At 38.2% G+C, this 16,187-nt stretch overlaps 3 protein-coding genes across 5 annotated transcripts in view; 1 reads left to right on the top strand and 2 right to left on the bottom strand.

Annotated features, from left to right (window-relative positions):
* The window catches only part of STK4 (serine/threonine kinase 4), an 85,153-nt gene extending 84,770 nt beyond the window's left edge, over nucleotides 1–383 (bottom strand). For all 3 annotated transcript variants that reach the window (XR_014492024.1, XM_083358826.1, XM_083358827.1), the window contains exon 1: nucleotides 247–383. Coding sequence is in view for 2 of the 3 variants with exons in the window: in XM_083358826.1 (XP_083214952.1) it covers nucleotides 247–278 (32 nt within the window). In the remaining variant the exon portion in view is untranslated. The remainder of the gene's footprint in view (nucleotides 1–246) is intronic.
* LOC310638086 (uncharacterized protein) overlaps nucleotides 1–16,187 on the bottom strand; it is an 880,437-nt gene that overhangs the window by 539,420 nt on the left and 324,830 nt on the right. The window lies entirely within an intron of this gene.
* Nucleotides 3,286–15,162, top strand: TOMM34 (translocase of outer mitochondrial membrane 34). The gene is made up of 7 exons (XM_083357934.1): nucleotides 3,286–3,494; nucleotides 6,341–6,440; nucleotides 7,413–7,565; nucleotides 9,145–9,311; nucleotides 9,942–10,089; nucleotides 13,204–13,330; nucleotides 13,757–15,162. Exons 1-7 carry the CDS (start codon nucleotides 3,374–3,376, stop codon nucleotides 13,859–13,861), a joined length of 921 nt encoding a protein of 306 aa, XP_083214060.1. The 5' UTR covers nucleotides 3,286–3,373; the 3' UTR covers nucleotides 13,862–15,162.

Here is a 16,187-nt window from a genome sequence, read left to right as displayed (position 1 = left end):
GAGACAAAGAATTACAGAAAGACGCCGGTCCTTTTGAGCACAAGGTGCAGGAAAACCCCGACCAACGAAAGCCAGGGGAGGAAAGGTCAGAACTTCTTCTGCAGAGAAGACCGAAGAGGAGGTCTCAGAAGCAAGAACCCCCCCCCCCTCCTTGCTCTATCCTCGACAATTCTTCCACCATCCTAATCGCACGCTCACGCCCTTTTCTCTGGGGGGGAGCCCCCCCCCCCAAATCCGGCTTCTCACCGGCGCGGGTGGCGCAACTGCACGGTCTCCATGGCCGCCGGAGCAGCAGCCGGTAGACAAGGGCTGGGATGAGGCGGAGAATCAAAGAGTAGCGGCAGTCACCGGTGCTCCATCCCGCCCGCTTTCTTGCAGCTCTACTCGCTCTGACTAAAAGCAGCGGCCCCGCCCCCCCGCCCCCCCCCAACCAGCGGCTGCACTTCCGCTTCGGAACAGCCTATCCAGGCAATGCCCGCCGGCCTCTGCAAAAAAAAAAAAAAAACCCGAAGCCCCTACGGACCCCGCCCACCCGGCAGCTGGGACTGACGGAGCACAGCGCGGGGGGGGAGCGGGGGGGCGGGGCGGGGGCGGAGATGTAATTCACAGCCCTGCCCACGTGGTTCGCGCCAATTCTCTGCCGTCTTTGGAGGGCGTGGCTACGGGGATAATGAAGTCCCTCCTTTTATTCCTCGCTTATGCGCAAGAGAGGGGTGTGGTGGGCGCGCGCTTTCCCGAGGTTTGGGTAAGATGTGGCAAATCCATTAAGTTTGGAGATAGTGGATTCACACGTTGCATTGAAAGATGATTTTTTTTCAATCATCCTGGCGGAATTCACACCTTTCGCTAATTTATATCCTTAAGTTGGTTTCTTGTTGCCCAGGATGTATCCCATAGCACCACAAAACTAAATAAAACACTTTTAAAAAAAAGACACAAAGGACTGAAATATCCTGAATCTGTCATCTTGTAGGATCTGAGGCAGGAAGTTTAAAAAAAAGGGGGGGGAGAGGGGCAGGTACAGCAATCCCCTAAGATTTTAATAATTTTTGAAAATATATGCAAACTGAAGCACCAGAGTGCAGTGCAGCCATTGGCTATCAGCGAGTCCCTGAACAATCAATGGGCTTGTTTGGCACACAAGGACAACTTTTGTGGCTTATATTCCAATGTAATGTACAAAATTTTGTTAAGTCAGCATGTTCACAGTAACTGGCCCAACCTATCCCTCTAAGTTACCCAGCCTGAGTAAATTTTTGAGCCTACTCTTATCCAATGTTAGCTTTTGTACAGTGGGGGTTTAACTTACATGTGGTTGCAATCTTATACCTAGGACTATTTATCAATATTCATGATTAGGATGCTATAAGTATATGGTTGAAGTATATCGGGTTCAGAAGAACAGTCCTGATTATCTGGGATTATTATTACCTGGATTCAGTTTTCAATCCATTTGGAAGAAAACTCTTGAATTAAGTGATTTTTTTTATTTTATTTTAATTCCATTTATATCCCGCCCTTCTCCGAAAACTCAGGGTGGCTTACAAGCTTAGCAGTAGCCTTCATTCTATGTATATGCCTGCTTATTAGGGCTTTCACACACACCCCAAGCGGCATTATTACAAAGCTTAATTGCCCCCAACAATCTGGGTCCTCATTTTACCTACCTCGGAAGGATGGAAGGCTGAGTCAACCTTGAGCCTGGTGGGATGTGAACCTGCACTAATTGCAGGCAGCTGGTGTTACTTAAGGAGGCATTAGCCCACTGCTCCACCAAGGAATTGTGTTACAATTATTAAATAATACAGAGAATTAAGGATTTATATATCGCAGTATGCACTGGCTTAAGTAGAATGATCTTACTGGGGCAATTCTAGCAACTCCCAAGAAAAGTATTTGATATTTTAAATTACATTTAAATTCCATCAGACAACTCAATTGTCTGTGGCATAAAGCTTATTAACAACAATCTGTTAGCCAATTACACAAGAGGGGGGAGAGGAAATGGTTAAGAATTGGCCCATTTTTTGTAAGTTTGAGGAAAAATAAGGACCAGAATGAGTATGTATGAATGAAAAAAATCAGCTTTGCTGGGACTTAAAAACATAAAATGGGTATCTTAACTGTCTGCAAAGGTTAAGGCACTCATTTTGCTTTAAGAATGGTATATCACGAAGAGTCCAGGTCTAGAAGACCGCCACGGCTCCTTTCAATGCTATGATTCTGATTTTTTAAAAAGATTAAAAGGGGGATTATGGGGTTTAGAAAAGGCCAGGAGGGCCACTAGGAGGTTGTGTGTAGTCTGCAGACATCTGCTAGAGACTATTCTTGTACTATAAGGCAAAGAGACCTTTCATTGATGAATAGGGGCTGGGTGGCACAAACAGATATTCCTATATATAAATCTAATAGCAATTAAATAGAACTCATATTATTGTCATGTATTTAATAATTCTCCCTTCTGTTACATTTCAGTAATGTAACAAATTTGGTTGGGACCACTGCAATTTATGGATGTCTGTAGTAAGGCCCCTCGTGGCTTAATCTTCTGTGCAGAATCCACTTCCTTTTTAATAAAACATTCTGTCTTGGTCCAGAATTTGCAGTGTCCTAGATTCCTGTCCCATACTTAATTATATGCTTGTGCTAAACCTTGCTAGAAAAAAAAACCTGATGTGTTTCTCTCCACCTTTTAATATAATATAAACACCACTATCTGTTGGAAAGTCATTGTCAAACACACACACACACACACACACACAGAGAGAGAGAGAGAGAGAGAGAGAGAGAGAGAGAGAGACTTAAGTTAATATGTACTTTCTCTCTTACTGAAACTTCAGTTTCCTTGTTTAGTTCATTTCTATGCAATTTTATGGGAGATTACTGTTTATAAATTTATTGACAGATTATTCCAGAATGAATGCACTGGGATTTCCTCCCGTAGAAGGAGCTCGAAATACTCAATTGGGTTCGCCTCCTGGTGAGTACAGTGCCCATAGCCTAAGACTCTAAGCCCATAGCTTCATATCTGACCACCACCATCACTGACTTCCTAATCTCGTGCATGGATTACAAGGCTGGACCTCCGCTGCACAGGCGTCTCTAGAGCAGCGTTTCCCAACCTTAGGAACTTGAAGATGCGTGGACTTCAACTCCCAGAATTCCCCAGCCAGCTGGCTGGGGAATTCTGGGAGTTGAAGTCCACGCATCTTCAAGTTCCTAAGGTTGGAAAACGCTGCTCTAGAGGAGGGAGGCGGGGCGTCGGCCGCTTGCGCCGCCCTTAATTAAATCGAGCACGGAGGAAGGAAGCGTCTTCTCGTTTCTACGCCGCCAGCCGGTACCGGCTTTTTCAGACCTCCCTCGCCTCGAGTTCATGGCTCCTGCGTCGCGGATCGCCGACCTTAAGCAAGCGGGCAACGAACAGTTCCGCAATGGGCAATACGGCCAGGCGGCTGCGCTCTACGCCCGAGCTCTGGAATTGCTGGAAGCGGCAGGTACTGGTTTGGAGTTCGAAGCACCGCAAGGCCTCGCTCGGTGTCCGGGGCGGGAAATCAGGGACGGGAGACCTCGGGCTAGGATTCTGAGGCAGTCGCCTCATTGCCTCTCTTATAACCCCTTCGATAAGCATAGAAAGGTTTTTAACCCTCAGTCATCGGTACCTTGCTCGGTACCGGCTTATTTCCCCAAGTCTGACTCCATTTACTATACTTGTTTCGTGTCGGAAATGAGTTGTGTGTTAAGATGGGGTGGGAGCGTCCTGCTGGGCTTCAGAGCCACAGCCAGGGGTGGACGAAAGGCATTATTTACGTTTACATTCCACATTTAATTTGCAAAATCACGAAGAAGGGCCTTTACGGATTCTCTCAGAATATCTCTGGGTAATGACTTCACCCATTTCATAGGTGGGTGAAATTGAGGAGGAGAGATTCCCTGGCAGAGATGAGATTTGAATCTGTTGAATCAGCAATTGGATAGTAAAGTGTGTGGGCCACTATCTTTAATTTTGTCAGAGACCAGCAGAAGCTTAGAAGGACACATAATTCTGAATTGAGTCTGGCCTGGGCTTATACTACTAATGCTATATTTCAAAGCAGGTTCCTGGATGAAGTCCAATTTATATCAGTGCACATTCTCTTTGGGTTTAAGTCTTGCCCAGACATTTTCCTTTTTTTAAAAAAAATAGGTTAGTGATTAATATTTTAGTTTATAGAACTAGAACCAAGCTTGAGGATCATGAAGTATAAATGCACAAACAAACCCACAAAGATGATTTTACTGCTACATAAATGTGGACACCTAGAATAATTTAAACAGTACCTGATGGCAGAATATAAAAACTCCATCCCATTAGCTGGTTTTGAGCGTTCTGGGCTTTTTTTAACCAACTTCTTAGGTAGATAAGAGGTGCTTTATGGTCCTCTGGATTGAAATGGAACAGCATTCTTTCTCTTACTACACATTCTTGGAATTGCAGCCAGTGGACTACATAGACCAAATGTGGCAGATTGTGGTGGACATACAAGAGCTTTAGGTCTTCATAATTTCCTGGTCTTAAGTTACTGGGAGCCTCTGAAACCTTTTTCATAATAAGCTTTAGACTTATTATGTCAGCAAAGCTATCTGCTGCAGTCACAATGAGAGATTTTTGGCCACTGGCAGAAATGAAAGTTATGTGTGGAGTCAGAAGTTGGATAGCTTTAATGAAGCATTTTCTGTTTCTTTTCTTTTTTCTATTGCCCTGAGCCTCAGACCTTTAATAGGAGTGGTTCATTTTTAAGTATTTTCTGTTTATTTCTGCTCCCTGTGTTTCTTATGCACTCTGAGGTGAGGAACAGAAATTTATCTACGGTAGTTACATTCTAGTTTCAGACTTGTCTCCCTTTGACTTACGCAGTTGTAGCCTTTGTAGTTGTAGTCTTTTCCTAAACACGAGATAGTGCTTTCTAAATAGAAAGCAACATTCTGGAATGATAGAACATAGTGAAAGGGCCCTAAGATATCTAGTAAATAAATGAAAAAAGTAGAGAAGACTTAAAAGGCCTTTTGTAACATAAAGACCTTATGTTTTTATAAAATGCTAATATTGTATATTCTGAGAAAGAATTTTAAATAATATATAATTATAGTTGTTTGAAAAGATCATATAGAACTAAAGTATTTCCATAATTTGTTTAGGCATAATATTGTCTTTTCTTTGTTGCTAATCATGTGTGAATAATGGATACAAAGGTTTACATGCTATCTATTGAAAAGTAAGGCAAAAGGTTGCTAGCTCTGTCTCTTTCCTTGAATAAATTCTACTTTAAATTGCATACAAGCATCATTTAGATACCCAGTCAATATAAAACAGCAAAGGTAACATACATATGTAAGAAAACTTCATTTTTGATTGCATGTATTTATATTTTTTGATATTTGTATTCATTTATAAAGAAATTGGCAGACCATATTGGTTATTTAGCCATGTTTATAGGAATATTCAACAGTACTTTGAAAGCTAGTATATAAGACTGAGTAGTGTTGAATGTCATATCAAGTGAAACCATTGGTTCAAAAAGTAATGTCTATTCCTGATCATGTAGTCTTTTCTAGTCTTAGCTGGAGATGCTGGCATAATTGGAGATGCTGATATATCAGAATGTATATAAACTACATTTAAATGATCCTTATCAATATTATAAAAAAAATGAATTTAGCTCAGTCATAGGATGGCTAGGGAGGACTAATACAACTTCCAAATAAAAAGACATTATTTTTATTTTTTATTTAATTCCATTTATATCCCGCCCTTCTCCGAAGACTCAGGGCGGCTTACAAGCAGTAGCCTTCATTCTATGTATATGCCTGCTTATTAGGGCTTTCACACACCCCCTAAGCGGCATTATTACAAAGTCAGCTTAATTGCCCCCAACAATCTGGGTCCTCATTTTACCTACCTCGGAAGGATGGAAGGCTGAGTCAACCTTGAGCCTGGTGGGATGCGAACCTGCACTAATTGCAGGCAGCTGGTGTTACTTAAGGAGGCATTAGCCCACTGCTCCACCAAGGCTCTTTTATTGATTATTGGAGTTCTTTCACAATTGGGCACAAGATAAAAAATGTAACATATTCAGGATAATAAAGTGATAGAGAAAATTTTGTTACTTACAAGCCACACAATTCCTTTTTCCCCCCAATTAGGCTAAGTAGAAATTATGGGACTTGGAAGATTTATGTAGACAGCAAAAGGTATCTCAAAGAGAGGAGAGTGTGCCAAACTCAACTGTACCTTACAAAGACAAATGCTGTTCTTATTCTTAGGACATGTTTGTTATAGTTTAACATTTGTCTTTATACATAGGGGATGTGAATACAGAAGAAAAAAGTGTTCTCTATTCCAATCGTGCTGCCTGTTATTTGAAAGATGGGAACTGTAGTCTTTGCATTAAGGATTGCTCTGCGTAAGTAGCTGCTCTCTCAAGAAAAGGAGAATGAAAGTGGTGTATACATCCTTGTTTTTTTTACTTTTTGGCTATTTAATGGTTGAGGTTTCTCATAATCTATTTGGGATTGCCCCATAAAGAAAGTAACTAATTCTGCTTGTTCAGAAGTGTGAAAAATTCTCTTCCACATTTATTTTTTTTTCTATGTAGAGGCTACATATACTTTTATATACCCAGTTGTCAACAATTTCTTATTAGAGAGGAAAGAAGACAGAAGATGGTATTCCTGAGAGTTAGATATGTATTCCTTCAACTGACAACCAGTAAGAAATGTAGAAGAGATTAAGAAATGGATTGCTGTGCATCCTTAAGATAGCAATAGCCCTTTTAATGGAGTTAGCACTATGCCTCTTATTTTTGAGAAATGTAAACATTAAAAAAATGGAAATGTCATGTTTGTTATTTAGGTGCCATTAAGTTGGATATCATCCCTGGTGATCATCTGGGCAAATGCTCACCATCTTGACCTGTCTGTGCAACTGATTGAGTTGAACAGATTTGGCATTCCAATTATTTGATAGGTGATTCAGAAGAAGAAAAAAAATTGTCACAAGAGTAGAAAGTTAATGTTACTAAATAAATATGTATTCAGCATTAGTAAAGGTGATAAACAGCCATTTCTGGGGTGGGGAGATTTGTAATGGGGTAGCTTTTCTTATATTGTGAGCACAATATTTATATATCGTTTTTATTTTCTCTTATACCTTGGAAACTTCTTCCAGAGATAAGCTACACATAGATATTTTACCCTCTTGGATCAAATACTTAAAACTGTTTGGATAATTCAGGCAAATTTCAAATATTAAATTAGGTGCATTTAAATATTATTTGAATTAATGGTACATCTATGTATATAATACTTCCAGGAATTAAATAGGAATATTAACTTTTCTGCTCCCATGAACTATTGTTTTCTCCTCTGCTTATTAGTGCTCTAGATCTGGTCCCTTTTGGAATCAAACCTTTGTTGAGGAGGGCAGCAGCTTACGAAGCTCTTGAACGATATAATTTAGCTTATGTGGACTACAAAACGGTACTACAGATTGATTGCACTGTACAGGCTGCACATGATGGAGTCAATAGGTAATCCCTTTCTTTGTATCTAATTAGTACACAAAAATGACTGAATGATTTCCAAATTTGATGCCACTGAGATGAATTGGACTATACTCCTACAGTCTGGACTCTAGCCCATAATGCCTGGGAATTATGAGATTTGACATTCAAAATACTTAGCATGAAATTATATAATCTTTCATACTCTAGTCTCATTTAGGTAAGGTACATACCATGTATAGAGATATATAAAATGTTGTCAACATGGAGGCCATCAAAGGAGGACAGGCATAAAGTAAACCAGCGATTTCTTGGGAATACTGTATTGAAATAAACATTCTAGAAATGGCCATAATAGCTAAGAAATTATTAATCAGCCACCTGTTTGTTTTTAAGTGAATGCCATGAAATGGCTATTACAATATATGACCAATAAATCTTTGTAAACTTAGCAACCAAAGTCTTTATTTATTTTCTGATAGACACAAATTTGTTTACCAGATAACATTTAAAAATATTTTTCATAAATTATTTCAAAGATGGGCAGAGGATAACATGCAGCCCCAGTATCCCATTTCCACACCACCATTATGGGTTGTAAACTTCTCCCAATCCCATCAAGCATCACCTCCAAAAGCCAACATCTCCAAGGCAAGCTAGGGGGCAGGGAGTGCCATTATGCGTGACTGGCCTTCCAGTCAAAAGAATGATTGTAAGCCATCTAGAGTTTACCTTGGTGAAATGGGTGGCATAGAAATTTAATAAATAAATAAATAGGCTGTGTTGCAATTTCTGACCTGTAAAAGTTATCCATCTCGTTGATACCCGACATATATTTGCTCAGGGTCATTCATGGCCTTGTGACCTCTCATCTGGACTATTGCAATACTCTCTACATGGGGTTGCCCTTCATCATTCAAAAGCTTCCATTGGTGCAAAATGCAGTTGCATGGGTAATAGATAGGGTATTAGATATTTAACACATGTAACATTGCTTCATGAGTTATACGGGTTGCCAGTGTGTTTCTGGATGCAATTCAAGGTGCTGGTTATTGCATTTAAAGCATTTTATCTTAGGGCCATCTTCTCCCAATTGTTTCTACCTGTTCAATTCAGTTAGGCAGGTTGGGCATTCTGCAGGTCCCACCAGCCAAGGAATGTCTGCTAGTGGTAAACAGGAGATGAGCCTTCTGTGAAGTAGCCCCTGCTCTTTAGAATATTCTACCTTAAGAGATCAGGATGACCCCAACCCTGCTGGTGTTTTGCAATGCCTTGAAGACTTGGTTGTGTGCCCAGGCCTGGAACCCTGAGCGTATGAAAGCCTGTTTCCTGGCTGTATGCATCCATAGTAAAAGTTTTACTTGGTGCCATATATATTTATTTTATACTGTTTTCACTTTTTTATATTTTATAATGTATGGCACCAAGAGTCACTTGTTGGGAAAGTATTCAAGTAAATGTTGACTCTTTTAAGATCCAGTTCAAGAGACTTAAACATTTGTAAAAAAGATTATTCCCTCTGGGGGTGATTCTTCATCTATTCAAGAAGATATTGGAGCAGATAATATGCATTACAATAAGCTTAAATATAGTTCTCTTCATTTAGAATGACAAAGGCTTTATTGGAAAAAGATGGTCTTCAATGGCGCCAGAAGTTACCCCCCATCCCAACTGTTCCCGTTTCTGCTCAGAGAAGGTGGGAGCCTCCTACTGGAAGCCAGGAAGATACTCCAAGAGCCAAAGCAAGTAATTCTAGTCCTGTAACAAATCAAGGTCAGTAGCCTTCTCATCTACTAAGTGGTAAGTGACTAAAGCATCTTTAGCTCCTATATACTTTTCTAAAATGTTGTCCAAACAGTCAATTTCATTTTTGTTATGTTGTGTTTCCAAGGAACCACAAATGTATTTTGGAATGGCTGTTGGAGTGGAGGAAGAGACATTCTTTTTGGGTAGAAAATGACTGATAAAATCATGTACAAAAACTTGGTATCAGCACATATCACATCAATAAATATGTGGTTATTTGTGTTCCTTGAGCTCTGCTAAACAATAGGAAACATGATTTTTTAAAGAGAATAAATAGAGTGGCATCATATATGAATTGACTTTAGGAAGGCAAGTGCAAAACTTACTATTCCATGGACTACAAGTGGCTTCTGGTTCAGAGAATTAATTAATTCCAATTAACTGGAAAAACATTGAAATTGTTGATAGTTGAAGTATCATATTCTATAGCAGAAATGGTTAATTCCAGAAATGGTACAGTCCAATCTTAAGTACTGTCATTCAAAGTCCCAAGCATTCAGGACTAGATTTTCATTTTTCTCTTATAATAATAAATATGCAATGAAATATTTTCATTTTACTATTAGTTTGCTGTTTTTTCTTGAATATGAATTCCAGTGCCTAATGCTGCCTCAACCGAACGAGCAAATATGCTGAAACTAGAAGGAAATGAATTTGTGAAAAAGAACAACTATAAGAAAGCTATTGAAAAATATACAGAGAGCATAAAACTCCACAAGATGGAATGCACAACTTACACTAACAGGTAATGCTTATGTAACTAAATAAAAAATATCATGACTGTTAATCAGATGATGCCACTAGTGGAGTTGACGTTACATGTTAAATCACAATTTGATTAATTATGTAATTATTATTATTTAAATTTTATTCAACTTTAAATGGGTCATAGAAAGGAATTATCCTCGAGATATACGTTTTAGCACCACTATGAGCAGCACTATGCAATTCTTATATAGCTTGCTGCAATTTTTTGAGTTATTCAAGGATGATGGCTATTTAAATGGTGATCATTCACACTGGCCTTTGAGATTTACACATCCAGCAATGTAATAAATTTCAGTCTGAATTAAAAACAAAAATTACAGCCTCACGTATCTCCATTGAACTTCCACATTACTTTAGGTTACTTATTAGAGATAACAAGATATAATTCAGATATGTCAACATGATGAGGAACATGAGAACTTGGAATAGCATCTCGAAACCTTACACGTCCAAGGGCAAAGAATGAAATAAATGGTTTCCTTATATAAAAAGCATGGTTCAATAACAAACATACAGGTAGTCCTCGACTTACGAGGCAGTATCTTGATTGTTGAGTGAAGAGTTCATTAAGCGAGATACCCTCAATAACCACAATCCCAGCCGTCCCGGTTGTGGTCATTAAACAATCTCCCAGATCATTATGCAGAGAAACTGAAAGAACTGCTGGCTGAGTTCAGCTCCCCTCCAAGTGTGGAAACGAACTGCTCTGGCAGGCTGCCGGAATGGAGCTCAGATCTTCAGGATCTGAACTCTGTTTCTGCACTCCTCTGAAGGAGTTCGGCTCCCTTCTGTGCATGGAAGGAAACTGTTCCGGTGAGTTGCAGGAACAGAGCTTGGATCTGCCTGTTTTCTATACAGGTAGTCCTCATTTTTTTTATCATTATGACAGCAATGAATGAGGAGGACTTGCAACAAGCCCTCAAGCCATTGCAGTGCTCGATGTTGCAGCCAGCAACACTCCCTGCTGACTTCCCATAAGCAAAGTCAACAGGAAAGGGAGTCAGACGTTGTAGTCACGTATCGTTGCTTAACAACAACTAGGACTGCTGTTGCTAAGCGGCGCAGTCACCTGACATTGTGCTTTATCACTGTGTCACCTGGCTATGGCAATTCTAGTCCAAATTGTTATCGTAAACTGATGACTACCTCTTCCATGTGGATATCTACAGTGTCATGATAGTCTGTTCCCTTAACCCAAACATTTCCAGATGTTCTGGACAGTTTTTAGTATAAGTGCTTACCTTTAAGCAAGGACTAAAATCAAATGGCAAATAGCAAAATTATTTTTCAGCTCCCTCACATGGAACAAAAAAAAAACATAAGAAGATGGAAATCAATCTCATCAGTGTATCTTATTGTACAGTATTTTATAATATAATGCTTATATAATTTCCATCTCTTAACTTCTTGTTATAATTTGAAGCAATATAATGAATGTTTTTGCTATTTTGAGGCTTTCAGAAAGTTGACTGATTGATAGATGTTACAGCTTTGCCTAATGTATGAACTAAAGTACTGTATCATAGTGTCAGGGACTGGAGGTTATTTGATTGTCAGTTTAAAATTATACTGAAGGCAGAACACCTTAGTAAATACTTTATTCATGGAAAACACACCTACACATGTCCCTTTTTTTTCTTCTATAGCTATTTCAGAACAACATTTTCCTGCTCTACTTACGTGATAGTTATCTGTCTTTCATATAGAGGAAAAACATTTTTCCCATTCTCTTTTGAAGGCAGTTAAGATCCTTAAGTTAAACTGGGCCTGTGAACTGAAAAAGACCAGTCCCCACCCCCACCCCACTCCATTTGCATTACATAGGAATAATGAATTAGAAAAGCTGTTAATAATAATCAAATAAATAGCAGTTCCCAAAGGGTGCCATGCAATGGTGAGAATCCTTTTGGTAGAGTACAGTTCCATTTTTGTCCTGTGTGGGACTGTGAGAAAATTGCTGGTGATGTTTATTTAGTTAACTTACATGTCATCTATCCAAGTAAAACACACACTGGTAAAATAGCTTTGTTTTTAAGCTAGCACAAGTAAAGAATTAAATTCAATTATACAGCATACCAAACAAAATTCAAAAAGCATATTATAACAAGGAATTTTATAGTGCTGTAAACAGTGCTGTTCTAAGAGCCAGCATGGTAAGAAGGTGTTAAGACTAAGAGTAGGGAGATCCAGTTTCTTCTCCTCCCTTGGGCATGGAAATTGGCAGAGTGATTCAATCCTAGAAGTTGAAGAACTTCTGCCTATCAACCTGCACTGGATGAACATGGTAGATTACATAACCATCAATAAAAAAGGAATATTGGTTTAAAGCTTGGCAACTTTAAGATGTGTGGACATGTGCTTTCAAAACTCCACATATCTTAAAATTGCTGTTATGAAAAATATTGATGTAGAACAACAAGAACAGGATCAAATATTTAGTTTTCCATTTCTATTACATTTCCAAAGGGCTCAGTAATATTTTCAGGAAGACTCTGAAAACTAGACTGAAAGTTCAAAGTGCCTGTGAACAAATGCTACATGGAGGGGCTCCACTATATATTTTGTAAAAAAGTTCTAGAGAATTGTTAGCTATAAAAATTGGATTGGCTAGATATAGCATTCTACATTTTTAGAATATATATTGTCATTTATACGCATGAATTGAAAGATGGAGCAATTTGGAGCAACATATTGCTCAGAGTATATATAACTGCAGTATCTTCAGCTAATAAGTGCATAGTAACAGTAAATATGTAATAGTAACAAGTAGTAAGTCACTATACAAATAAAAAAATACTGTATTGGCAGTGACAAATAATGCCAAATAATTACATCTATTATAATTTCAGGGATATGGAAACAGATTTGGAGGACAAGCTTTTCAGAAATTGTAGATATGTAGCAAGATGTATAAAGCCTTTTGACATTTTTAACAAATTGTATTGTATAGGAATATAATTAAAGCCAAATATTTGAAAATACAAATGGAACATTTGCACTACTAGTCTTCAAGAGATGAATCAATACCTTGAATCCTAAATTGTAACCAATTGTTTTTGAAGATATTTATAGGTTATTTTCCATATTTCAGGGCTCTTTGTTACCTGAATCTGAAGCAGTACAAAGAAGCAATTGTGGATTGCTCAGAAGCCCTTAAAATAGATCCTAAGAGTGTCAAGGCATTTTACAGACGAGCACAAGCATATAAAGAGCTTAAGGTAAAGAACTGTGGGTTTTTTTAGTTTTAGATAAGTGCACACTCAGCATAGAGCACTCAGATTTATATTAGTCGGTAAGGAAATAATCCCATTAGGTTCTCTCAAGATTTTCAGTAAATTTTCCTTACAATGTAGATCACTTTTACTGCATTGCATTTAAAGAACCATCCTGCAAATTTGCAGACAGCTATTAGAGCTGCTTATCATATTTTGCTTGGTGGTGGTGGGGGGTGGGTTGTGGTTCTGTGTAAGTTAAAAAGACAACTCCAAACAATTCTTTCTTTGCTTATAAAAGTGAACAGTATGTACAGGGGCACATATTGTCTACAGTTAGAACAGTATGGCTGCAACAAAATCATCAGAGTATTTTAATCCATTAAAAATACATCAGAGGTATTTTTCTCACAATTTTGTTTGTTTCTCTAGGACTATAAATCCAGCAAAGCAGATATCAACAGCCTCTTGAAAATTGAACCAGAGAACAATGCTGCTAAGAAACTACAACAAGAACTAAACAAGCTTTTAAAATAAGATAGCTAGAACGTTGTGCTTTTCTGACATGTTTTTGTTTTTTAAAGAAGATTACTGGGATGCATTTGCAAAATCCTAGTCCTGCTGATGTTTCTCTGGTTCCTTCCTTTATAAAAAGTGTCCATTCTTCCTCCTGCAGTTCTAAAAATTCTGTGTTATCTCTTGAGATCTGCAAATTATTTAGAAGAGGAGCTAGGCTGCAAGTATCTCTTCTAGAGAATTGTTTTTTAATTAAGGCACTCTTGTCCAATGTACTCCTAGTGTGTTTGCACAGACAGAACCATTATAGTGGCTGATTGATGAAAGTCTTGGCATAACAAACAAGAAGTAAGACTTTCAAGATCCTGCTTTGCCTTAATTTTTGTCGACTAGCTTTGGTGGAGCATTTTGGAAATCTAAAAATGCTTTTGTCCTTTACTATAGAATGGCATGTTGTCCTTTCTTCATTTTGTCTATACCTTTTAGCAGTTTACCTCTTCAGTTCTTGGTAATTAAGCTTAATTTCACATTGACTGAACTTAAATACATGTTGAAATATGTTACTCTTTTTCAAAGATACTTTTTTCATTTTAACCTTGTTATAAGCTAAAGTTCATGTGATGGAGGAATGAAAAGAGAATCAGTTTAGAATGGCCCAATCTCAGGGCTGCTTTTGCATCTGTTACAGTTGCTTATTTACAACCTATATTCTTGCAAGCAAAACAAACCCTCAGAATAATTCAAAAAACATCTCTGTAGAGAGTAATCAGTCATGTATGTTGGACAGCTCACAGTATCTCTCACATTGGCCATGTTTAGATGGGTCTGTTGGGCAGCTGTAATTTGGCAACATCTTCTAGGTGATTACGTATTTTCCTTTCCTGCTATAGAGAAATAGATAGCAGAAGAAAAAACACCTTTTTTTAGTATACAACCTACTATCCTGATTCTCCACTTGAGTAGGAAAATTGAACAGCCACTTGCTATTTGGTAAAAATGCTATCCAAGATTTACCAATATGTCACCTTAAAAAAATCCTTACATCTTCTACAGTACCTATACGGATATTGCTATTTAAATTACGCTGTCTCTGCAGCTTTTCCAAAGTGGGTCTGTAGATACCTACTTGGAGCATTACTACTTGTCTTAGTGAGAAAAGAGCCTTGCCTCTTACTATAGAGTAGAGACTATGCACCAAGCATTTTGAGAAGATCCGTTTTTAATGTACTGTGGAGTATGATTTGTTCCTAGAAATTTTACAGAGACAGGAAAAGTCTTTCCTTGGGCCTTGTTGCAGGGAATAAAGCTTGTTGGTTACAATATCAAGTTACCCTGTTATTTTTAATTTTCAAAATAAACAAGCTGTTATGGATATAAATTCAGAATATTCCAAATCTCTTCTCTTTTTTTGGGTGTTATAATACTGGGCATCTCTTTGTTTTGAAAGAAACTTATCCTAATTTCATCCATACTTTATCATGGTGTTATTTCATTCCCAAAAGGATCTACACCAGGAACACATCTAGCACCTATACCTGCCAAGCAATACTATCCCCCCCCAAAAAAAATAAATGTAAACCCATTAAAATTTCATAATTTGTGGAAATTTCCACTTTGTGGGAGGTAGGGATGGGATAGGTGATCCACTTTTTCTTTGAGATATCATTGTCATAGAAGATTTTCAACCAATTTCCCTCCCCTTTTTTGGGAAAGGTGGAGAAGGAGATCAAGCTTCAGCTTCAATGGGCCTTGGAGGAAGTAAATTATTTGGATTTATTCTAGTCAGGTTTTAGTATAGCACTGACATGGAATTAATTATCCTGATGGATCTACAGGTGATAATGCATTTATCCTGGTCCTTCTTGACTGCCTTTGAATAGCAGGGTATTGTTTGAATAAAAACCAATATATTAAGGCAGATAGAACAACAGAAAAAAGAGCCATTACTTGTGTGGCATAAATACAACCTATGAATACCCAATTTCCAGACAGGGTCTTTAGTCTTCCCTCCCTCTTTTGGAGCCAACTAGAGCTGGATTACATAAATCCCCAATGGTAGTATTAAATATAGCTCTGGAATGATGGCACCATACTTGTCAGGAATATGTGTGTGTGTGTGTCTGGGTTAATAGACCATGTTCTAGATGGGCTTCCTTGAAGGCAACTCAATCTACATGTGATCCAGAATTCAGCAGTTATGGGTACACCTAACTACACACATATAATATCACCCCCGCATAAGTTGCAGTGATTACTGGTATACTTCTATTATTCAAAGGATAGGTTACTGTGTACAAAGAGCTTTATGGCACAAGGCTAGGATATTTGAAGAATTGTCTTATCTTCC

Source organism: Vipera ursinii (genome assembly GCF_947247035.1).
Source record: "Vipera ursinii genome assembly, chromosome: 3".
Taxonomy (NCBI): domain Eukaryota; kingdom Metazoa; phylum Chordata; class Lepidosauria; order Squamata; family Viperidae; genus Vipera; species Vipera ursinii.
Note: the sequence above shows the minus strand (reverse complement) of the source record. Positions and strands in the feature narration are given on the sequence as shown.

Excerpts from the sequence above, each read along its gene's own strand:
- TOMM34 (XM_083357934.1), top strand. The coding sequence starts at position 3,374 with ATGGCTCCTGCGTCGCGGATCGCCGACCTTAAGCAAGCGGGCAACGAA. Across the intron at positions 9,312-9,941 it reads TAGTCCTGTAACAAATCAAG|TGCCTAATGCTGCCTCAACC; the intron begins GTCAGTAGCCTT and ends TATGAATTCCAG. Across the intron at positions 13,331-13,756 it reads AAGCATATAAAGAGCTTAAG|GACTATAAATCCAGCAAAGC; the intron begins GTAAAGAACTGT and ends TTGTTTCTCTAG.